The sequence below is a fragment of the Danio aesculapii genome, chromosome 4, assembly GCF_903798145.1.
Source record: "Danio aesculapii chromosome 4, fDanAes4.1, whole genome shotgun sequence".
Taxonomy (NCBI): Eukaryota; Metazoa; Chordata; class Actinopteri; order Cypriniformes; family Danionidae; genus Danio; species Danio aesculapii.
The window spans coordinates 9,215,730-9,240,666 of NC_079438.1; the positions used below are offsets into that span (position 1 = coordinate 9,215,730).

Consider the following 24,937-nt stretch of genomic DNA (forward strand, 5'->3'; position numbering starts at 1 on the left):
CTTAATTGTTTTGTTTGTTTTATTTATTTTATTGTTTGCTTACAGCAACATTGTAGCACTTTTTTGCACAAGACAAATTTCCTCTCTGGCACAAATAAAGTTTATCCTATCTTTATTCAAACAATAGCCCTCATCACTGTGAGTAAAATAGTACTACGTTGTATAAAGGGTTAAATAATATTTTCAACAACAGGTACACAATTAAGCATTAGATAAAAAACTGAAACTTTAATAAATCGCTTTATATCTGTGTAAAAGCTTTAAAACAAACCTTTCTCCAGTTGAATCACAGCGCGGGAGTGTCGCAGCCTTATGACGTCACACGCCACGCCAAAATAAAAGTCTTTTTGTGTTTAGCTTTTTTTGCCACTTAGTCATGACTTATTGATACATTTCTCTCTCATTTGCCACTTTGTACTATATCTGCTCTCTCTCTCTCACACAGAGATATTCGTTGAAGCTGATCAAAAGCTTTAAACATTTTTAAGACAATTTTGAAAAACTTTTTTAATCCAGTTCATGATGACTTGTATGTCTAAACCACATTACTTCCTATTAATATCTGAGTCCAAATCTCATCCTCGAAATTATGACCTCCTTCCTATTTTCACAACTTATCTAGGGTTTTTTTTTTTCATATGAATTGTCGTCTCTTATTATCTGTGCTCCACGTTTCCTGACATTCTTTAGCAATATCTTCAGTAATAATATTTAATTTACCTTTACTTACAGAAGCAGCAAAGGGGTAGTTCTCATAAAAATTACATTTCGGTCATTTACTCATCCTCTACTTTTTCTAAACCTGTTTGAGTTTCTTTTGTTAAATGCAAATGAAGATATGCTGAAAAATACAGCAGCAAAAAATAGATAATATGGGTCAATGGTTCCATTGCTGGACTGAGACAAAATAATAATAATAATAATAAAGAAATCAGCCCTGGCATTTAGAGCCAGAGTAGCCCACTGCATATAATCAAAACGCTACCCATCTGTACACACCATTGAATATGTTTACAACTCCTATTCCATAAAAGCACAACACACAAAAGCCATACACACAAGTCTTCACACAAGTAATCAACATTTTGTCCGTAAAGTGATTATTAAAGTAAAGTAATATTTTTTGACAACATACCGTGTTTTGCATTTGTCGAACCATCACTATTTCTCTTAATTGGAAAACCCCATTTACCCCAAATAAGAAAACTTATTTGAGCTACAGTCCATTTGCCAGGATAAAAACAATATTTATCAACCAAATAAACAAACAAACAAAAATTAAATAGTAGTAAAGAAGCTTTTACAAATTACTAAAGAACTTAATCCAACATTGAACAATGCATTCACACATGTTTAGATTTTATACATTATAATGTTAGCATTCAGATATTATTTAAGTGCAAATTCAGAATGTGCAACTTACCTTTTCAGTCTTCAATGAAGAAATGGTCTCAGTAGACTTTTCTTTGTATGTTGTTGTTGTTGGTAATAATCCCAATGTAGGAATCTACAAATGTAGTTTGTCCTCAAGTTGTTCTCTTTACTCAGAAAAATAAGCCAATGAAGATTCTGTTAGGAACCCGGAATATATAGATACAACCCTGCTGAGCTACTGGATCTGGAATGTGATTGGATGAGACTCTATTGGCCCCCATTAATGCTGGTATAAAGATGCAAATGAGCAGGAGCAGTGAAGACTCAAGACACATTACTGTGGGGGAGCGGAAGTTCAGCAGCTTTTTTACATAGAAATGATGACGTATTGAGAAAATAAGTTGACTTTAGCCATCTGTATTTGTTTTGTTGCTGTTTTTGTATAGGACTATTGATGGAGGCTTTGCCAATACAGTTCATGCTCCCCTGTAAAAGTATTTAGTAGTATTTTTAAACTTATTTTATTTTGATTGATGTTGTGGCTTCTGCGTTTTGTAGTTAATGTTGATACACTTATTCTGAGGTATTTTGATTTGAAACACATTTCAATGTATTTTTCTCTAGCCTGGTTATAAAATAATGCAAGAGTTGTGTGTTGCTTTTAGTAGAAGCTTCTCAGAGTCTCTTGGCTGAAGTCTTTGTTTAAAGATGCAAATAAGCATTAAAGACTCAAGCCACACCGATGTCTCAATACACACAACTACATTCACTTTATAATAGTTATAGAAGACTCATACTTTTATACAGTGGTTTTAGTTTTTCATTTATTCATCATTCATAGAAACCATTTCTAAACTTCACAGTGAGGTTTTATTTATTTGTTCAGTCAATACATTGACATGAGCTAACTATTAGCAATGTTTTAGTTATTTATTTATCACTGAACTTGTTCTATATGTGACTTTAGAGTCTTTTATTTCTCTTAAAGCACATGCAGCTTATTACTGGTTTCTGTAAGACAGTCAACACACTCTTAACAGGTCAATTATTTCTGTCCAAAAACGTCTGTAAATTGTAACTATCAAAATGTAACTTGTTTCTGTGCCAATTTAGTTTTTTCCTTCAGTTTTTAGTTGAACAGAACATGCGTGAGCAGCTCAGCTCTCTCGAAAGCCTCATATTCACCTGGTATGTGAATAAGAAAGATGTTTTCCCCTTTAATTATTACTTGTGTTTGTGCATACAAATATGCATAAACATTCACAAAAGCATATATAAGATACCCTGTGACAAAACCTTCTCCTTTTAACACAGTAAAGCGATCACATACTGTTGATTTTTTGCTACTTTTGGCCTTAGTAGATAATTGTTTGTACATTAATCACAAATGGATGAGAAACACTGTAACATCAAACTCACTTCAAACTCACTTGTGTTCATTCCAGGTACTGTGAAATGTTAAGTATAAGCTGCAGAGGTAATCAGGTGTGAGTAAAGTGCAATATATCTGATCCAGTCCTCCAGCATCTTTTTTGCTTCAAATTAAAGTCTTTTACACTAGGTTGGGTTTATTTGATTTTGTCAACTTCCAGAGCTTTAACTCTTAAACAGGAGAAGGAGGGAAATGCACTTACTCTGCATAGTGACATTCTGAAATCCAATTGAAACTAGCTTAATAGACACAAGAATCAATGCAGTCGAATCAATGCACAAAAAAATCACAACACACTAAAGGTTACAAAGAAAGATCTCACAACAAGAAAGATCTGTCTTGGTACAGGCACAAATCAAGCAACAAGTAACACAAACAAATCAAGAAAACAAGTTATAGTCAGGAACTTCCACAGCACAGCAGCTTCTAAATGCTCCCACTCTGTCTAAGATATGCTCATATATATTTCAAGCTTTGGTCTTACCTTTGTGGAGTCCACTATTAAATCTGTCATGCATCTATATCTTTATAATTAGGAAAATAATTACATCACAAGTAAATTTATTGTACAGGAAGTGTATACAAGGTTATTTAACGACAAGAGTTCACTTTCATATCTACACAATGCAGAACTTTTAATGTGATTAACCTGCTCCGCCTACACCAACTACAGCATTTCTCAGACTTCTTTTTCACCATGGTGTGATTACAGTGGTAAACATCACATAAAAAACAACTGCACTTACTCCTGTAACTTGTTTGCAACAATGAAATTTAAATATCTGTGTCACATAATCATTTAAATAAATGGATCATCATCATGTGCAGTCATCTTTATTAATAGCTGCCTAATAGACTAGACCATTAACTGAATAGGACCGTTTTACATATAAGAAACCTGCTAACGGGTATAGCTGTTCATGCCAATATAGCCTAAAGCATATTACATGAACAGGGCCTGCCATACATCTCTTAAGACAAATAAGCATACACTGCGTAAAGCATGTGCTGGATAAGTTGGCGGTTCATTCCACTATGAGAAATACAAAAACTAACAGAAGGACTAAGCGAACCCTGATTAATAAAGGGACTAAACCGTAAAGAAAATGAATGAATATATGAGTAATATCACACGAGTAGCAGTGGATGTGGCCTTCTATTAGTTTTTATATTTCTATTTGTTGTAATGGCCTGTTGTTGTTGTTGCAATAAAAAAATAAAATAAAAGCCGTGTGATGTGGCTGTATATCAGCAGTGGTGGAAGGCGTGCGTTATAGTGTACACTAGGCACTCGAGAACGATTGTCCCTCTACCTGTTGTTTCAATCCCCTGAGAACTTTTCTCATCTTCAGAACGCAAATGAAGACACTTTAGATGAAATCAGAGAGCTCCCTCGTCTGTCATAAACAGCAAGAGTCCCGAGATGCTCAAAGTCCAGAAAAGGAACCAAAAACATTGTCAAAACAGTCCATGTGACTTTAGTGGTTCAATTGTAATCGAGTTCCAAGAACATTTTGAGAGCAAGAAAATGTTGAAAAAAGCAGCCAAAGTAGGAACTGTTGACCCATCTAGTGGCTGTTTTTGCTCCTGAATTCTCTTCATTTCCATTCAGCAGAAGATACTAAAACAGGTTTGGAACAAGTAGAGGATGAGGAAATGACAGAATTGTAATTTTTTATGTGAACTACCCCTTTAATGCTTCTGTAAGTAAAGGTAAATTAAATATTATTACTGAAGATATTGCTAAAGAATGGCAGGAAACGTGGAACACAGATAATAAGAGACAACGACTCATGTGAAAAAAAGAAACCATATGTAGGCCTATAGTTGTAGAAATAGACAAGAAGAGGTCATAATTATGAAGATGAGATTTGGATTCAGATATTAATAGGAAGTAATGTGTTGTAGACATGCAAGTCATCATGAACTGGATTAAAAAAGTTTCTCAAAATTATCTTAAATGTTTAGATTAAAGGTTTTGATCAACTTTAAATACTGAAGTGTGTGTGAGAGAAAGAGAGAGAGAGAGCAGATATAGTTTAAAATGAAAAACATGGGAGAAATGTATCAATAAGTCATGACTGCGACAGTAAGTGGCAAAAAAGCTTAACAAAAAAGACTTATTTTGGCGTGGCGTGTGACGTCATCAGGCGGTGTCGCTTCAGCACTGTGATTCAACTGGAGAAAGGCAGAAACTAACTGCAGAAACTGTACATTAATTAAACCTAGTGATCTTTTAAAGAAAGAAAAAAACAACAGAAAATCCTTTAGATTTACATTTTAATATGTTTGAATTAAAACGAGCAATCAGTAGCACTAGACAAACTGCCCATGGTAAGGATCAAATATGCTATAAAATGTTGTCACACATGTCGAATGCATCACTAGAAATAGTATTGAATTTATTTAATCAAATTTGGAACACAGTTCAGTTACCTTTAGTATGGAAACAATCTATAGTAGTACCTATACTTAAACCAGGGAAAATCCATCAGATCCATCTAGCTATAGACCCATTTCATTGACATCTCACTTATGCAAAGTTATGGAAAGAATGATAACAGAAAGAATGACCTATTTTTTAGAAAGCAAAAACCTTTTTTCTCCATATCAGAGTGGGTTCTGTAGAGGCAGAAATACAATGGACCCAGTATTATGTTTGGAATCAGACATCAGGAAAGCACAGACTAATAAAGAAGTTGTTATAGCTATCTTTTTTGATGTAGAAAAGGCAAATGTACGATATGCTCTGGAAGGAGGGATGCTCTGGAAGGAGGGATTGCTGATTAAATTAAAATCTTTAGCAGTCACTGGTAAAATGTATAATTGGGTCATGAATTTCTTATATTGGAAAAAAGATACAAGTTAGGGTAAGAAAAGAATATTCAAATGAATACACAGTGGAGAATGGAAATCCTCAAGGTAGTGTTTGCAGCCCATTGTTGTTCAATATAATGATAAATGACATTTTCTCTCAGGTTGAACAAAGTGTAGGAAAACTGTTGTGTGCAGATGATGGGGCATTATGGATTTGAGGCAGGAATGTGTCATTTGTGTAAAAGAAAGTACAGAATGCAATATTTGAGGTGGAAAAATGGGCAAACAAATGGGGATTCAAACTATCTGTTGCAAAAACTCAGGTCATTTGTTTCTCAAGATGGCATAAAACCATATCACTCGCTTTGAAACTGTATGGGCAACCACTAGAACAAGTTAAAAACTGTAAGGTTTCTTGGGGTTTGGTTCGATGAAAAGCTGACATCATCTGAATAAAATCATAGACAAAGGTAAAAAGGTTATTAATATACTTCGTTGCCTGTCAGGGCAAGAGTGGGGAGCGAGTAGGACATGATTACAAAATATATACTGGGCCCTCATGAGGTCTGTCCTTGAGTATGGGTGTATAGCTTACATGTCGGCAGCAGAATCAAACCTCAAAAAATTTGATGTATTGCAGGCTCAGGCTCTTAGAATCTGTAGTGGATCATTTAGAACCTCGCCAGTTTCACCAACGCAGGTTGAAATGGGAGAAATGTCCTTAAGCATTAGAAGAATGAAATTAATAATGGTGTATTGGGTTAATATTCAGGGACAAAATAAATTACATCAAGCAATAAGTATGTTACTAGAATGTTGGGAGCATGAGGAAACCAATTTCGTAAGTTTCAGATGGATAGCTGAGGCAAAAGCCAGAACTGTTGGATTAGATCAATTGCAATACTGTAAGTCAGTCCAGCCTGATCTCACGAGAAAACTTAAGTATTTTACGTTTTGTCAGTTTAGTGGCTAATTCATACGAGTTCAGTCGTACGAATTTGTATGATTTTAAAAAGGAGGCGTGGCACCTAACCCCACCCCTAAACCCAACTGTCATTGGGGGATGAGCAAATCGTACTAAATTGTACGAATTAGATTGTACGAATTCGTACGAATTAGCCACTAAATCAAAAAGTTACGAATTGCCGTGAGATTGTGTTGGTCAGTCCCAACCCCATATATTCTGCCATGGTTTTTTCCATTACCTAATGTTGACCTCAGTATACAACAGGAGTTAAAAGACAACAATAATAATCTTCCAACAAAATGTATAGTGCAGAATTATTTAGAGAAACATTATAAAGAATCAATATTTTTATTTACAGATGGATCCAAAGACCCTGAAATAGGTCATACAGGCGCAGCAGTATATCCCAGTTAATCAATCTCATATTAAGAAAAGAATAACTAATAAAATATCAGTATATACAACAGAGTTAATTGCAATATTAATTGCCCTGCAGTGGATTGAGGAGAACAACATAAATAGTGTAGTAATTGCATCAGATAGTTTTTCATCACTTGAAAGTATAAGATCTGGAAGGTCATCATTTAGAATGGATATTCTTAATAACATGCTCTGTAGGACATATTATATTAAAATGATGGGCAAATCTGTATATTTCATTTGGGTTCCTGCCCATGTAAGCGTGAAAGGAAATAAAAAGGCGGACATGCTGGCCAAACAAGCTCTCAGAATTAGTGAAGTAGATCTAGAAGTCTCATTGAGTAAAGCAGAAGCTAAAATCATAATAAGAACGTATCCACAATCAGTATTGCAAGTATACTGGGATAAAATTGAAACAGGTAGACATCTATATAATACATATAAACAAGTCTGTGCTGGGAGGAGGGAGAACAGAAATCGTAGGGAAGGAAGTATTATAACTAATATGAGAATAGGTCATACTGGACTCAACCATACTTTATATAAAATAGGGAAACACCCTACTGGGCAATGTATGTATACACTGTAATCAACAATAAACAATAGAACATGTTTTATTCCACTGTAGTAAATATAATAAAGAACGACACGATCTTATTCAATCAGTTAAAAAGAGCAAACTTCATGATTTCACATTGGCAGGTTTATTAGGGAAAAATCTAGTGAGGTATATAATGACATAATCAAATTTGTTACAGAAACCCATTTAGAGTAAAGAATATAGAAATAATATAATCAGAGGAATTAATTGTTAGCCCACTCAACCCCCCATTATTTATTTATTTGTTTATTTTTTTCATCTCCTCCTCCCTCTTTCCTCCCCCCTCTCTCTCCCTCCCCTCTATTTTTACACTTCAGTTATTATTCAACCAGTTCCATACTCCATTCCAGTCGGTGGCGGTAATGCACTTACAAGTCTGGTTGCCAACCACCCGTAAAACCCAAAGAAGAAAAAAAAGAAAAAGAAACTGATTATTTAAAGTTTCAGGTTTTTCATTTGATACTAAATTATGTACCTGCTGTTGACAATATTATTTTAACCCTTTATACAACGTAATACTATTTTACTCAAAGTAAGGAGAACTATTGAACAACGTGTGCGTGTGTGTAATAAGTGTTTTACTGAAGGTTTAATTTATTAAACAGCATAATATCATTCCATTCGAAGTATACATCACTATATATAAGAAATGGAGTACTGGTTTTCATCAGCTCATTTGTGGCTATTGTTTTTTGCTCAGACTTACCTGATTTCTTTTTGTTAATTACTCTCATATAAATAAACTGTTGAAGCAAGTGTTGAAGAAAAGCTATTTTGTTCCTGTTCGTTGTTTTATTTATTTTAAACAGGACATTTGTATTGCTTTGTTAATTTTAACAGGATAAAGTGTCCGAACACAGAGAAAAACTATATTTAAAAAGTCATGACTAGTTAGTGCAACTAAAACATGTAGCAGAAATGAATACTTTTTACTTGAAGGGCACCTATTTTACCCCCTTTTCAAGATTTAAGAAAAGTCTTTTATGTCTGTAACATTTCAGCTCAAAACACCCATCAGATTATTTGTTATACCTTTTAGAATGTTAAGATTTTCTGCTTTAATTATCTTAAAATGTTTAGAGTAAAGGTTTTGATCAACTCCAAATATGTGTGTCTGTGTATGTGAGAAAGTGGAAAACGAGGTAGAAATATATCAATAAGTCACGACTGCAACAGTAAGTGGCATAAAAGGTTTTTTAAAAAAAGACTTTTATTTTGACGTGGCGTGTGACGTCATAGGCCTGCACCGGTCCCGCGCTGTAATTCAACTGGAGAAAGATTTGTTATAAAGTGTTCACACTTATAAACTGATTGATTGACGTTTCAGTTTTTTTTTCATTCAGTGCTAAATAATGTACCTGATGTTAACAATATTATTTAACCCTTTATTCAACACATAACCCTATATACTCACAGTAATGGGGGCTATTGTTTGAATAAAGATAGGATAAACTTTTTGTCCCAGAGAGGGAATTTGTCTTGTGCAAAAAAGTGCTACACATTGCTGTAAGCAGACAATAAAATAAATAAAACAAACAAAACAATTAAGAACATATCTGAATAACATTTGAAAAAAGTAAATGTGTGTAATAAGTGTTTTAATGAAGGTTTAATTTATTAAACAGCATAATGTCATTGCATCCTAAGTATACTTCAATATATAAGAAATGGAGTACTAGTTTTCATCAGGTCATTTGTGGCTATTGTTTCTTGCTTGGACTTTCTCTGTTACCTGATTTCTTTTTATTAACTCTAATATAAAGAAACTGTTGAAGCAAGTGTTGAAGAGATTTTGTTTTTGTTCATTGTTTTATTAATTTTACAGAACATTTTTATTGTTTTGTTCATTTTAAACAGGGTAAGGTGTCCAATCACAGAGGAAAACTCCTGCTGAAGCGACTGATCTCCACACTGTTATAAAGATGGCGTTTATTAAAGAGGAGAGTGAAGATGTGAAGATTGAAGAAACATTCAGAGTCAAACAGGAAGATCTGCAGGAACAAACAGGTTGATTTTCATTCTCAAAGACCAACTCAGTCATTTGATCCTCATTCAGATATATTTTAATAATAAGAATACTAAATTAATTCCATCTTGCAGCCCTGAGTGTGTTGCCTAGTTCTCCTAAATGCACATAAGCACTCATTGAAAGACAGGAATCAGTTTCTTTTGTTATTTGTTCTCATGTCTTTTGTCATTTTTTTATGTATTATTAGTCTCCGATTTTCTCTACCTTCTTAAGGTTATTGCTTTTCTTGTTCTCCTACTGTTTGTAAAGAGTTCTTGAGCACTGGCGCTATATAAAATAATTAAAAACAATAAATTTAAACAAGTTTAACTGAGCTGACAATATTTGACCTACAGTATTCTCATAGAAGATATCTGCTATTACAGTGATAGTGTTGGCTTAGTACTTTCCATTTGCATATGTCACATTGATCACAATTGCCTTTTTTCATCAACTTCTTTATGGGTTTAAAGTTGTTGCTAGTAGTTGTTACTAGTTCTCACAGATAGTATCTGAGTTAGAATTCCATCATTATTATAATAACTAATTACCAGGGCTATTGTGTTTAAACCAGGTTTCCGCGGGGTCTTAAAAAGTCTTAAATTTCCAAATTAAAATTTTAGGCCTTAAAATGTCTTAAATTTACTGAAATATTGTGTTGTAGGTCTTAAATCTTTTATAAACAAGTCTTCATTTTCCTTTGTTCATGTTTTGCTACCCAATCTGGCCAAAACCCATACAATCACCAACAATCCATCTCAATAAAACTTTCAACTTTTCATTCAAAAAGGTCATTTTAACTCTATTTATCATAATGGTTTAATTATTTTCCCTACAATAACATTTGTTTAAACGTGCTCCATGTATTTACTGCTGAGGACATCGACCTGGACAGATTGTTGTGCATAGATTTAGTTTATTATAGTTTTTAAAACTTTTAAAACATTTGTTCTTTTTTATTTTATTTTTTTTACATTTTAAAGTAAGTTTATGTTGGAAAAAAGTGTGTGGATACAAATAAATCTTGTTTTTACACTATTTAATTAATCTAAAATACTGTATTTTTTATTTTCATTTATTATTGTATTATTAAATGTAATTTTATATTTTTAAATATAATTACATAATATATAATATAATTATATATATATAGGGAAAATAAAAGTCTTCCATCTGGGGCATTTGAAAAATTCCTTAGCCTTTAGCCATTTATGAGTCTAAAATTTTAACCCTGGTTTAAAGTATGTCAAAAAAAGTGGATGCCCCCAATATTAAACATACTGTATGAACTGGACACTAAAATAATTAATTATTATAATACATTGTACAGTTTTCTAAACTATATGATGTTGCTGTGGGATGACGTGAGACAAAATGAACAAATTATAGTGGAACAATAACGTTTAGCATTGCACTGACTATAACTGGCCAACAAACTAGTCTAAAAATGACTTTTGCTACTTAAGAAATGGATTACAGCATGCTGATGATATGCACACATTTGAGTGTAAAGTTCATCAGTATTGACCATATTCTTCATGTACCAGCAGGCGCCACCATTGGTATCTTTTTGCTTGAGACTTTTTTTAGAGAATGAATTTTTAAATTCTAAAAACAGTGTTATGCTGCTTAGGCATGGGATGATAACAGTTTACAAGGTATACCGCAGTTTGGAAATGTCAAGGTTTTAAAACTGCCAATATTTTCTGCTGTACCGCCCCTACGGTATATGTAAGGGTTTTTATGTTATGTTATAATTTTTTTTTAGCATAACAGTATCTCCAGCTGAAAAGATCTCCAATGCTGTTTTCAATTGTAAAGAAATCTGTGTTTTTGAAACTAATGAAGACAGCAGAAGTCAATGATTCATTTGAATGATTTAGCCTGACATGTTTACTGCTCCAAAATACTTTCAAAGCTTCTTAAAAGAAATTTTTTTGTGTTCAAAGGAGAAAAAGTGTTTGTTTTTTACCCAGACAATTAAAAAGAATATATTTTAGAGCAGTAATCACAGTACAGTAAAACCGTGATATTTTTATTCAAGGTTATCATACCATCAGAATCTTATACTGGCCCATGCTTTAATGCTGCTTGATGTTGCAAAGTCATATTTTCTAATTTTATTATTTTTCTTTGTATGTATAGTCATGAACACACTTGTTTGTAGAGTGTGACCGTTTTCTGCCGTTTATTATTCCTGGTCATTTCTCCATTAGGCAACTGGAGGTTCTAAAACAATAGTATATGAGATCAGGTCACTATGATATAATTTACAATTGTGGTTGTTTGTCATTGTATTCTGGTTATCATGAGATCTGATGCTGAGTATTCTTAGGGTTTTTCATACTTCAAATTGTTAACTCTGGGTCATTCTAATCCTGGATGAACAGAATCCTGTGTTATCTGTAATCACGTTCCACACTGCTCATGCTACATGCTATACCAGAGGGCTGTTCCATAAACCAAGCTTACAGAAAAAGCCAGGTTTATTTTGGTAAATCAAGTTTATTAATGGCGGATTCAGTTTCAAAAATTAAATTTACAATAGTTTAAACTCAGTTACTTTGCCAACTTTTGCTGGGAAACTAGCCTGGTCCAGGGCAGGTTAACTCTCAGGCTAAGTCTTAAGTTCACGCTTAGTCAAAGTAATTTTAACATTCACCTGCTGTAATTTGATGCCATTTGAATTCATTTTAAAGTCACTTAATAGTAAATGTGTATATATACACCAACATCTTTAATACATATAATACTATAATACACTTAAATTCAAATAAGTTATTGCAAACAAAACAAATACAAACTACAACATTTCAACTACATTTTTATGTTTTTTCCCCTGATTATAAAAAAAATATATATTTAATATTTTCCCCCAACATATTCATTTGTGTGTAATAATATTTGGGCTGTAATTTTTTGTGTGTGTGTGTTAGATTAGTTCAAATTTTGCTTTGTTAGTTAATTCATTCATTTTCCTTCAGCTCAGTCCCTTTATTTATCAGGGGTCACCACAGCTGAATGAACCACCAACTTATCCAGCATATGTTTTAAACGGCGGATGCCCTTCCAGCTGCAACCCAGTATTGGGAAACATTTGCATAAGTTATATACAATAATGCAAACTCACAAATATAAGAGTGAATTATGCGTACTTGCTATGAACATGCAGGATTTGTCTTAATCAGGCCTTTAAAGCAAGTTACAAATGTTGAGTGGAAGATACACATGAGGGAACACAACATGGGTAATCTAGTGCGAATACATTTGATCATTTGCATTTAAAGCCACAGCCACAAAAGAGCTTGGTCTTCCTCTGACCCCCAAAATGAAAAATTCTGCAAGATATATGATCTGATTTTGAGCCGAAACCTCAGACACATTCTGGGAACACTAAAGACTTATTTTACATCTTGTAAAAAAGTTCATAATAGGAACCCTTGAAAGGGATAGTTCATGCAGAAATGAAGATAGCCTCACCATTTACTCCTCCTCGTGTGGTTTTAAATCTTTGAGTTTCTTGATTCTGCTGAACACAAAAGAAGATATTGTGAAAAAAACGCTGGCTTACTTTGTGTTCCAGAAGAAAGGAAATGTTTAAAACCACATGACGGACAGTAAATGGTAGGGTCATTTTAATTTTTGGGTAAAAACATCCATTTCATGCTTGTCGCTTTGTGCCTTCATACTAAAGTTCACTTTTTCTTTTCTTTTTTAGCCCTGATGGTGCTGAAAGAAGAGACTCATCAATGGAATAAAATGGAAGAGAAACAACAAGAAATAACAACTGATGAAAAACCCACACTGACTGAAAAGAATTCATCACACGGAAGTCCTCGGAAATCCAAATCCAGGTGTAATTTCAGCAGTGAACAGTGTAGAAAGAGTTTCATTCAAAAGCCAAACCTTGATGTTCAAATGAGAGTTCACACTAGGGAGAAACCTTACACTTGCGAACAGTGTGGAAAGAGTTTTGGTCAAAAACAAAGCTTCACAACCCACATGAGAATTCACACTGGAGAGAGGCCGTACACATGCCAAGAGTGTGGACAAAGCTTCTATCATGCAGGAAACTTTGCAGCGCACAGGAGAATTCACACTGGAGAGAGGCCCTACACATGCCAACAGTGTGGAAAGAGTTTTAAGCAATGTGGCAACCTTAAAGTTCACATGAGAACTCACAATGGAGGAAAACTATTTTCTTGCACACAGTGTGGGAAAAGTTTTGCTCGAAAACAAGAGCTTGACACCCACATGAGGATCCACACTGGAGAGAAACCTTACACATGCACAGAGTGTGGTAAAAGCTTCACATGTAATAGCGCACTCAATAACCACATGAAAACTCACACCGGAGAGAAGCCGTTTCCATGTGCTCAGTGTGGAAAGAGCTTCACAACCAAAGCTAGCCTCATGAACCACTTGGATGGTCACACTGGAACCATAGTGTTCACCTGTGATCAGTGTGGAAAGAGTCTCACACGCAAAGACACCATTAAGCAACACATGAAGACTCATTCAGGAGAGGATCGTTTTAGATGCAGTGAGTGTGGAAAGGGCTTTAAACAGAAAATAAGCCTCAGTAATCACCTGAAGCTTCACAATGGAAAGCAGCGTCCTCAACATTGAGACCTTGTCCACATAAACACGGGTATATTAAAAATGGCTTTTTTATGTAGTTTGGCTGTTCATTCATATGAAGTTTATTTATAAACTACTTTTGAGAGGATCACATGCTTATGATTGTTCACGGCTGGTCCTGCATTAGCTAACACATGATTCACCAATCAGATGATTCCTGACTCACTAAAAATAATCAGAGATTCTTACCTCAGTTATCTTCGTCTTGAGGAATCCCCCCACTCCCCCTCCTTACTAGATTTGGCGACACGGTAGCCCAGTCGTTAGCATTGTTGCCTCAAAGCAAGAATGTCACAAGTTAAAGTCCCCACTGAACCAGTTGACATCTGTCTGGAGTTTTGCTCATTCACTTTGTGCTCGCGTGGGTTTCCCCCAGGTTCCTCCCACAATCCAAAAACACACGACCTAGGTAAATTGAACATTCTAAATTGGCACCCTAGTCGAGGTCTTAGTAAGCCATATATCTCCCTTTAGCCATCCCTAAATCTGTCGTTAGAACAGAAACAAGTCGTGGGTGTTCATCGAGATCTCCCTGAGTTCAAACTCCCCTCTCGCCCTGTTTACATAAGGGAGCCCAGGGCTCGAGGATCCAATGAGCTTAGAGCTCTCTTGCGGAACAAGTGTGAACTCTTGAGTACTTATCAAGTTACTGAAAATGAAACCCTTTGAACACCTGAAGATTTTAAACTCAATTATTGAAAAGGGGTGAAGATTTTGACAACTGTTTCATAGTGTAGTTCAGGGATCAGATCAGATTGTAGTGTAGATCAGAGTTGCTACCTGACTGCAAGAACGCAATATAACTCTATATGTTCATAGATCGTGTGGCTTGTTTCATATGCAAACAAGTATCTGCATCTGAAAAGGTGTGAACCAAATGGCCTACAGGAACTCAAGAGTTGTGACCCAACCAAAGCAGTTGGGTAATCTCCAGGGGTTTACATACTTTCTTATAAAGTAGTCTCTCACAGACATTACTTTTGGTTAAGTTACTTGAAGACGGACGAGTTAACATCACTGCTGAGGACTATTCTTTGTCTTTAATAAAGTCTTCTCCACGTTAGAACTTTGGTCAGCTTACTTATTTTCTGTATTAGACATCTAAAACACTGACAAGCCACCCAAGAATGGTTAAGCCAAATACAGCAAAATCTGACAATGTGTTTCAACTTTATTATGAACCGATATGCATATTTCTGCACATTGCACACTCAGTAAAAACTGCAGGGTTCCACACAAATCTTTTATGCTGTCACAACACAAATTAAATTAACTTAACACTTTTAACAAATTTCTGTGGATTGAACATAAAAAAATTGTTGTCTCAATGAAATCTCAAGAATTGTTTAATTAAAAATAAAATTAATTCATTAATTAATAAATCATTTTAATTAAGTAGTTTGAACAAGTCAAAAAAATTAAGTAACACTTTATAATAACTACACACTATGAATCATTTACTAAGCATTAGCAAATAGTGAATTGATTATTTGTTAAGCATTAACATTATTAAACGTTAGTAAGCAGTTTATAACTGCAGCTACAAATTCTCTATTATTGACTTTTATAACCACATTTATAATGTGCTTAATAATTGTACTTTCCAAATTTGTAACTGCTTGATTTTTCATTACTAAATTCAGCATTGCATTATTTACAAAGCATTTGTATTTAAGAGTGGTTGAGGGTTTTTAAGATCATTCAGAATGAGTTAGTAAATGATTAATTAACTATTGAAATTAACATTTATATATCTGATTATTCAGGCATATAGTAATGGATACTATCTATGTTAATAAATGCTTTATTAACTCAACTTCATGCAGTTTTGTGACCTAATCTAAAGTGAGGACTATTCATGCTTTATAAATCCCTTATAAATGACAATTAAAGGCTCAGAATCAAATGAACAATAATCTTTGCAATCTTATTTAAAAAGTAAAATTGAGGTTTAAACATTGCTGAATAACAGGAGTGTCAAAATACGACATAAAACTGGATAAAACAACAACAATATAATAATTTAACAATATAATAGGATGCAATATTTAAACTGTGCAGTAATTTTATTTTATTTTTATTTTTTTAACACAGTTTCATTTGTGTATCTTTAAACGAATGGGTATGAATAGTCATTTATGTTATTTTTTTCTGTTTAGAGTTTAACTGAGCCTTTAATTATCATTTATAAGGGATTTATAAAGCATGAATAGTCCTCATTTTAGATTGGGTCACAAAACTGGATGAAGTTGAGTAATAAAGCATTTATTAACATGCAAATTAACTATTAGTATATGCCTGAATAAAAATAATTCTAAATGTTAATTTTAATAGTTTATTAATCAATTACTAACTCATTCTGAATTATCTTAAATAACCACCAACTATGCTTAAATCACTGGTTTGTTAATAATGCAATACTTAATTTAGTAATGAAAAATAAGTCATTAACAAAGTATGAAAGTACAGCTATTTAGCACATTATAAACGTGGTTGTAAGTCAAGAATAGAGCATTTGTAGCTGCAGTTATAAACTGCTTACTAACATTTATTAATGTAGAGTTAATGCTTAACAGATAATGAATTCACTATTCGCTAATGCTTAATAAATGGTTCATATTGTGTAGTTATTATAAAGTGTCACTGGATTTATTTACAAAACAAGGAGTTTGTTCAGAAGATGAAAATTTAATTGTTAGAGAACATACCAGTTAAACTAGATAAGTGTGATAAGGATATGTGCGAGAGTGAGATTACAGATTCAGAAATTGAATTAGCAATTGATCAAATGAGAAATGGCAAAAGTCCCGGAATAGACGGATTCCCTGCAGAATTCTATAAGGTTTTTAAAGCAGTTATGTGTCCAATTTTAAATGAAATATATCAAGATATTTTTAAAAAGGGAAATCTAACAAACAGTATGAAAAAGGTATGGTGAAAATAAAATATAAAAGGAAAGGAGACAAGGGAGATTTAAAGAATTATAGACCATTAAGTATGTTAAACACAGATAACAACATTTTAGCAAAAATTTTAGCAAACCGTTTGAAACTGATAAGACCAAATATACAACAAACCAAGCATATGATGTATTAAAGAAAGATATAACTGATATCATAAACAATATAAGAGACACAATTTGGTACATGAACAAGGAAAAGGAAACAGGATATATTATAAGTGTTAGACTTAGAAAAAAGCTCTCGATAGAGTCAAACACAAATATTTGATACATGTAATGGAGAGTTTTGGTTTTGGGGAGAGTTTTTTAAAGTGGATAAAATAGTTATATACAGATATCACAAGCTGTATAAAATTAAATGGATTTTTAACTGAAGATTTTAAAATAAGATCTATCAGACAAGGTTGTCCAATGTCAGCTTTAATGTACACACCTGTTTCTGAAGCATTAGGATTGGCAATTAATAACGAAAAGCAAATAAGAGGAATATTTACAAAAGGAAAAGAAGTAGAACAAAAAATATGTCAATACACCGATGATACCACTTTAATATTAAGTGAAGTTTAATTTTAAACTAATTTCGAGAGGAGCGTGTGCTCATGATTGAACCAGCTGGTCCACATTAGCTAATCATGATCCTCCAATCAAAGAATTCCAAGTCACTATATATATCCTCATTTCCTCACTACAACTATCTTCGTCTGGAAGAAACCCCCCTCCTCCCCTTCTTCCACCTTTATCCAGAATGGGCGGCACGGTGGCCCAGTGACAAGCACTGTTGCCTCACAGCAAGAATACCAATGGCGTTGGTTCTTCACTGGGCCATCTGGTATTTCTGTGCGTGTTTGCAAGTTTGCATGTTCTCCCAGTGTCCGCGTGGGTTTCCCCCCGGTTCCCCCGTTTCCTCCCATCATCCAAATGTGCTCTATATTATAGATAAAATAAGCATAAATCTTTTTTCTAATGTCTTACTCTCAGGAAGTTCACCTTGGCCTCAGCAGCAGGGGAGTTTCAGATCGACCTGAGCTCAATCTCCCCTCGCCCTGTGAAAAGAGGGAGCCCTGGGCTTGAGGATCCCTTGAGCTCAGGGCTCTCTGCCGGGACAGCACGCCAAACAAGCTATGTATAAATCGTGAGCTAAGTGTGAACTCTTGAAAATATATCAATAGTATTGAAAAAGCAGAAGGTATTTTAAACAGATATTGTAAAGAAACAGGAGCAAAAATTAATTAAGATAAAACAAAATACATGAGAATTGGAAAAACCAATGCTTTACCAGAAAGAATACAATATAAAGAAGAGACAAGCAATATGAAAATTTTAGGTGTAAGGGTTGGAGAAAATGAAAATGAAATAAGAAAATTAGTGTGGGAAGAAGTTTTAACAGGAATGGAAAAAAGACAAAATTTTTGGAAATTAAGATGTTTGTTTTAAAGGGGAAAGTGTTAGTGACTGTTGTAAAGGCCAGGCATATCTGGCGTTCTGATTTGATGCTGGTTTGATTGACAGCTGGGTCTGGCCCGCACATGTCTCACATGTATGTGTTTACTGCATATTTAGACCTGATGCTCTGTTAATCTTTACTTGTATGCCATAATTGATGTTATATATATTATGTCATATTATATTGTTCTGTATATTATACCAATTGTAGTTTAATCATTGTGGTATATTTCTCTCTTGTTTCTAGAAAATACCACACACACACGCATGTGCCTTTATGACTGCAAATAAATGCTGTATAAAATCAGCTAACTACAAAGCCTGACTTATGCGTTCTTACCGACGCCCCCTGGTGATCACATCATAAATAGTAAAGCCAGTGCCTTTTAACAAACTCACCAACAGTGACAAAGTCATTGTTTTAATCAAAAATGTGGTATGTGTTGGGATCTGTAAGTTTGCCTATGAGCGTGTAAAAAATAAAATAAAAGAGATTGTTTTAAATTTCTTATGGGAAGCGAAACCTAAAATAGCGTACGATACTTTAATTGGTAAAGTAAAGGAAGGAGGTTTGGGATTATTAGATCCATTAAAGGGCACATAGTTTAGCCCTTTTTTCATATTTAATATAAGTCTTTTGTGTCCCCAGAATGTGTCTGTAAAGTTTCAGCTCAAAACACCCATCAGATTATTTATTAGAGCTGTTTGAAGTGTCTATATTATAGCTGGAAAAAAGGTTTTGCTGTTTTTTTGTACTGGCCCTTTAAGGCTAGTCCTCCCCGCCCACCGTTCCCACGTGCCTGTCAGCAATCGCCGCCCTCGGCTGCCTCAGGAAGCAGATCTCACATTACGTGTGTGAGAAATACTACAGTAAGAACTTTAACAATCAGTATTTGATGCATTTTTTTGTGGATTTGCAACAATGAGTCACACACAATGTCATTACAAAGTTCAAGCACACACAAGGACACAAACACATAGCGCACACACATACACACACACGCACAAACGTAGCGCTGACATACACACACATAGCTCAGACGCGGACACACACACACACACAGCTCAGACACGAAGACACACACACACACACACACACAGCTCAGACACGAAGACACACATGCACACACATAGCTCAGACGCGGACACACACACACAGCTCAGACACGAAGACACACACACACAGAGAGAGAGAGAGAGAGAGAGCGCGAGCGCGCGTTAAGCTTTGCACTCGTTTTGCACGCATGTGACATGATACTGGTAATCTCCACTGCTGTATGGATATCCCTTATATTAATGTATATTATTACCCGGGATTGAAGCGTCTTCCTTTATAATTGTTCTGACATGCGGCTGTGCTGATTAAGTGCATCTGAAGTGAATCGCTGTAATTCATTACACACATGCTCTGTTTTAAAACATTTTAAACTTGTAAAACTCACTCTTGATCACATCTGATGATGATTGATGATCCTTGCGAACTGAACAGACCTTTTATTCCCGGCTGCTTTGCGTTCGTCCTGTCTTGATGATATGATTATACACGTGACTACCGGACATGTTATTGCGCGCAGCTGTTAATGAATATTGGTGGGCAGGGGGACCGCACTCCTACGTAAAGTTGCGGTCGATCTAAAAACAGCTCCAATTGGTCCACCGTTTTTATGTTGTTAAATTTGAAAAAAAAGGACTGGGTGTGTTTATTTCACCCCAATATGACAGTTTATATACTCTACTTACACACATTTCTGTCCAAACAGCTTGAAAAGTAAATTTTTCACCATAGGTGCCCTTTAATTAGAATGAAAAGCATGAGAATAAAAACTGTAAATAAATATTGGAAAGAAGGAAAAACATGTGTGGAAAGATGTGATGGGTTATTTTTTAAATAAATGTGGGGAAATAGAGGAATATGCATTATGGATGAAACTTAAAGAGAATATGATGAATGGGATTCCAGAGTTTTATAAAGAAGTTGTAAAAGCATGGGGAGATTTTAGAAAGCATATTGATTATACATTGAGTAAAGAAAAGATTTTAAAGCAACCGCTGTTTTTAAATGAATACATTAAAAAAGGAAATAATAAAATTTTTTATAAGAAATGGTATTATATCTTATATGAAGTGATACCTGGTTTTGTACAGGTGGAGTAATAATAGATGCAATAGTAGAAAACCATGATGATGAAAGTAAAATAGTTCTTGAAAATCAATTTAAAAACATGAAAGAAATTATAGGGAATAAATTGGAAAAAAACAGCGACGAAGGAAGGGTGATTAACTGTAAAGAAAATCAATATGTTTTCAAAGATGGTATACTGAAGATGTTTTATTCTTGTTTATGTAAAGATGTTTTTGTTTCCCCAAAAACTGAAGAGTACTGGAAAAGATTATATCCAAATACTGAAAAAAGAGAAATATGGCAAAACATGAGAGCTTGGTGGAAGAGTCCAAATTTAGAGAATTTTGATTAGATTTTAAGACAGAATTGTTTATTATGTGAATGATTTTAATGCATTAATTTGTTCACATGCTTTTCAGAGTTGCTGTGGACAATGCCTACATGTTGCACAAACACCTCAAAACTTGCAGTCTAAAGTGCCCATTAAGGCTGCCAGGGACACTGCTACGCTGCGTGAACTGTGGCACAAAGAGATTGATGTGGCACTTTGTCAGTGTTACTGGATCACTCGGACATGGAGCCAAAGAATTAAAGACTTGAGCCTGAGCGCACAGCCAAAGTGTCTAACCCACACCTCCAGTGGAGACTGACACCTAAACGCAGCTGCCTTAGACCGATCGGCCATCCTGACATGCATGTATGGCTGGAGCTGTCTTATAGGAGTCACAATGCAGCACCGTGACATGGAAGCTGGAGTTTCACAGCTTGCCCAGCTCCAGCAGTATGCCTTGTTGGTGCAGTAGGCAGCGCATCAGTCTCATATTCTGAAGGTCATTAGTTTGAGCCTCACATGGGGCATGGTGGTCCCTTTTGGCACACGGGAGCACTTAGGTGACCGTGTGGCGTTCTTTCTTCCCTTCCATGCGGTTCAAGCTTCCCCTGGGCAAAAAAGGCTACAGCCTCTCTGGAGGGAAGGCGGCTTGACGTTCCAAGAACATCTCCTGAGTCTGAAGCAATGATGGCAAGATACTCCCATTCCTGTCACGTTATCGCTTGACATTTGACGTGGATCCGTCAAATGTCATGACTTGACGTTGTATGAGGATTTGACGAAAAGCCCTGCGAATGCCATTGCCTAAAAAATCAACGGCATCCCAGCACGTTCCACTACATGGCGTTCCAAGACAATTCTTTTGATTCCTTTTGGTGCACTTGCATTAAAGCACACATCCATTGTTTTGTTCACAAGCTTTTCCGAGTTGCAGTGGACAATGCCTTGATGTTGCGCAGACGCCTCAAAACTTGCAGTCTAAAGTGCCCATTAAGGCTGCCAGAGAGTTAAAGACTAGGTTTGTCAGAAGTGGGATTTAAACCCACACCTCCAGGAGAAACTGCGACCTGAACGCAGAGCCCTAGACTGCTCGGCCATCCTGACATGCATGTGCGGCTGGAGCTGTCTTGTAGGAGCCACACCTCAGCACCGTGAAATGGAAGCTGGCATTTCACAGCTTGCCCAGCCCCAGCAGTCTGCCTCGTTGGCGCAGTAGGCAGTGCGTCAGTCTCATAATCTGAAGGTTGTGAGTTTGAGCCTCACACGGGGCAAGGTGGAACCTTTTGGCACACGGGAGCGCTTAGGTGACCGAGCGGCGTTCTTTATTCCCTTCCGTGCGGTTTATGTTTCCCATGGGCAAAAAAGGCTACAGCTCCTCTGGAGGGCATGTGGCGTGACGTTCCAAGAACATCTCCTGAGTCTGAAGCAATGATGGCAAGATGCTCCCATTCCTGTCACGTTATCGCTTGACGTGGATCCGTGTTGACTTGACGTTGTACGAAAATTTGACGAAATGCCCTGTGAATCCCATTGCCTTAAAAATCAACAGCATCCCAAGTCATTCCAATACATGGCAGTCCAAAGCAGTTCTATTGATTCCCTTTTGGTGCACTTGCATTAAAGCCCGTGTCCATTGTTTTGCCAGAGAGTTAAAGACCTAAGCCTGAGCGCACAGCCAAAGATGAGGTTTGTCAGAAGTGGGATTCGAACCCACGCCTCCAGGAGAGACTGCGACCTGAACGCAGCGCCTTAGACCGCTCGGCCAACCTGACATGCACTTTTAATTGGAGCTGTCTCCTAGGAGCCACATTGCAGCACCATGACATGGAAGCTGGTGTTTCACAGCTTGCCCAACTCAACCAGTCTGCCTCGTTGGCGCAATAGGCAGCGTGTCAGTCTCATAATCTGAAGGTCGTGAGTTCGAGCCTCACACGGGGCAAGGTGGTACCTTTTGGCACACGGGAGGTGACCGGGCGGCGTTCTTTATTCCCTTCCGTGTGGTTTATGGTTTCCCCTGGGCTAAAAAGGCTACAGCTCCTCTGGAGGGCATGCAGCGTGACATTCCAAGAACATCTCCTGAGTCTGAAGCAATGATGGCAAGATGCTCCCATTCCTGTCACGTTATTGCTTGACGTTCGATGTGGATACGTCAAATGTCATGACTTGACGTTGTACGAGATTTGACGAAACGCCCTGTGAATCCCTTTGCTTTAAAAATCAACAGCATCCAAAGTCATTCCACTACATGGCAGTCCAAAACAATTCTTTTGATCCCTTTTGGTGCACTTGCATTAAAGCACACATCCATTGTTTTGTTCACATGCTTTTCCGAGTTGCAGTGGACAATGCCTTGATGTTGCGCAAACGCCTCAAAACTTGCAGTCTAACGTGCCCATTAAGACTGCCAGAGAGTTAAAGGCTAGGTTTGTCAGAAGTGGGATTTAAACCCACACCTCCAGGAGAAACTGCAACCTGAACGCAGAGCCCTAGATTGCTGGGCCATCCTGACATGCATGTGCAGCTGGAGCTGTCTTGTAGGAGCCACACCTCAGCACCGTGAAATGGAAGCTGGCATTTCACACCTTGCCCAGCTCTAGCAGTCCGCCTTGTTGGTGCAGTAGGCAGCGTGTCAGTCTCATAATCTGAAAGTTGTGAGTTTAAGCCTCACACGAGGCTGGGTGATTCCTTTTGGCACACAAGCGCGCATAGGTCACCAGGCGGCATTCTTCATTCCCTTCCGTGCCGATTATGCTTCTCGGGGGCAAAAAAAGGCTATAGCTCCTCTGGAGGGCATGTGACGTGACGTTCCAAGAACATCTCCTGAGTCTGAAGCAATGATGGCAAGATGCTCCCATTCCTGTCACGTTATCGCTTGACGTTCGATGTGGATCCGTCAAATGTCATGACTTGACGTTGTACAAGGATTTGACGAAAAGCCCTGCCAATCCCATTGCCTTAAAAATCAACAGCATCTCAGGACAATCTACTACATGGCAGTCCAAGACAATTATTTTGATTCCCTTTTGGTGCACTTGCATTAAAGCCTGTGTAAATTGTTTTGCCAGAGAGTTAAAGACTTCAGCCTGAACGCACAGCCAAAGATGAGGTTTGTCAGAAGTGGGATTGGAACCCATGCCTCCAGGGGAGACTGCGACCTGAATGCAGCGCCTTAGACCGCTCGGCCATCCTGACATGCACTCTTGGTCGGAGCTCCTAGGAGCCACATTGCAGCACCATGACATGGAAGCTGGCATTTCACAGCTTGCCCAACTCTACCAGTCTCCCTCGTTGGGGCAGTAGGCAGCGCGTCAGTCTCATAATCTGAAGGTCGTGAGTTCGAACCTCACACGGGGCAAGGTGGTACCTTTTGGCACACGGGAGGTGACCGGGCGGCGCTTAGGTGACCGGGCGGCATTCTTTATTCCCTAGCGTGTGGTTTTTGGTTTCCCCTGGGCTAAAAAGGCTACAGCCTCTCTGGAGGGCATGTGGCGTGACGTTCCAAGAACATCTCCTGAGTCTGATTAAATGATGGCAAGATGCTCCCATTCCTGTCATGTTATCGCTTGACGTTCGACCTGGATCCGTCAAATGTCATGACTTGACATTGTACGAAGATTTGACAAAACGCCCTGTGAATCCCATTGCTTTAAAAATCAACAGCATCCCAAGTCATTCCACTACATGGCAGTCCAAGACAATTCTTTTGATCCCCTTTCGGTGCACTTGCATTAAAGCCCACGTCCATTGTTTTGTTCACAAGCTTTTCCGAGTTTCTGTGGACAATGCCTTGATGTTGCGCAAACACCTCAAAACTTGCAG

The 24,937-nt window shown here is 36.6% G+C and overlaps 1 protein-coding gene and 4 non-coding genes across 5 annotated transcripts; 3 read left to right on the forward strand and 2 right to left on the reverse strand.

Annotated features, from left to right (window-relative positions):
* The first annotated feature begins 9,472 nt into the window (after positions 1-9,472).
* Positions 9,473-15,281, forward strand: LOC130222149 (gastrula zinc finger protein XlCGF8.2DB-like). Its single transcript, XM_056454777.1, has 2 exons — positions 9,473-9,618; positions 13,338-15,281. Exons 1-2 carry the CDS (start codon positions 9,534-9,536, stop codon positions 14,246-14,248), a joined length of 996 nt encoding a protein of 331 aa, XP_056310752.1. The 5' UTR covers positions 9,473-9,533; the 3' UTR covers positions 14,249-15,281.
* A 7,035-nt stretch (positions 15,282-22,316) lies between these two features.
* trnam-cau (transfer RNA methionine (anticodon CAU)) lies at positions 22,317-22,389 on the forward strand. The gene has a single exon. It is a non-coding gene; the product is annotated as a tRNA-Met (tRNA).
* Positions 22,390-22,807: 418 nt separating this feature from the next.
* Positions 22,808-22,890, reverse strand: trnal-cag (transfer RNA leucine (anticodon CAG)). The gene has a single exon. It is a non-coding gene; the product is annotated as a tRNA-Leu (tRNA).
* A 94-nt stretch (positions 22,891-22,984) lies between these two features.
* On the forward strand, positions 22,985-23,057 carry trnam-cau (transfer RNA methionine (anticodon CAU)). The gene has a single exon. It is a non-coding gene; the product is annotated as a tRNA-Met (tRNA).
* Positions 23,058-24,227: 1,170 nt separating this feature from the next.
* On the reverse strand, positions 24,228-24,310 carry trnal-cag (transfer RNA leucine (anticodon CAG)). Its single transcript has one exon. It is a non-coding gene; the product is annotated as a tRNA-Leu (tRNA).
* Positions 24,311-24,937: the final 627 nt, after the last annotated feature.

Bases quoted from the DNA above. Each gene is read 5' to 3' on its own strand.
- LOC130222149 (XM_056454777.1), top strand. From the start codon at position 9,534: ATGGCGTTTATTAAAGAGGAGAGTGAAGATGTGAAGATTGAAGAAACA. The intron at 9,619-13,337 runs GTTGATTTTCAT...TTTCTTTTTTAG, and splicing joins AGATCTGCAGGAACAAACAG to CCCTGATGGTGCTGAAAGAA.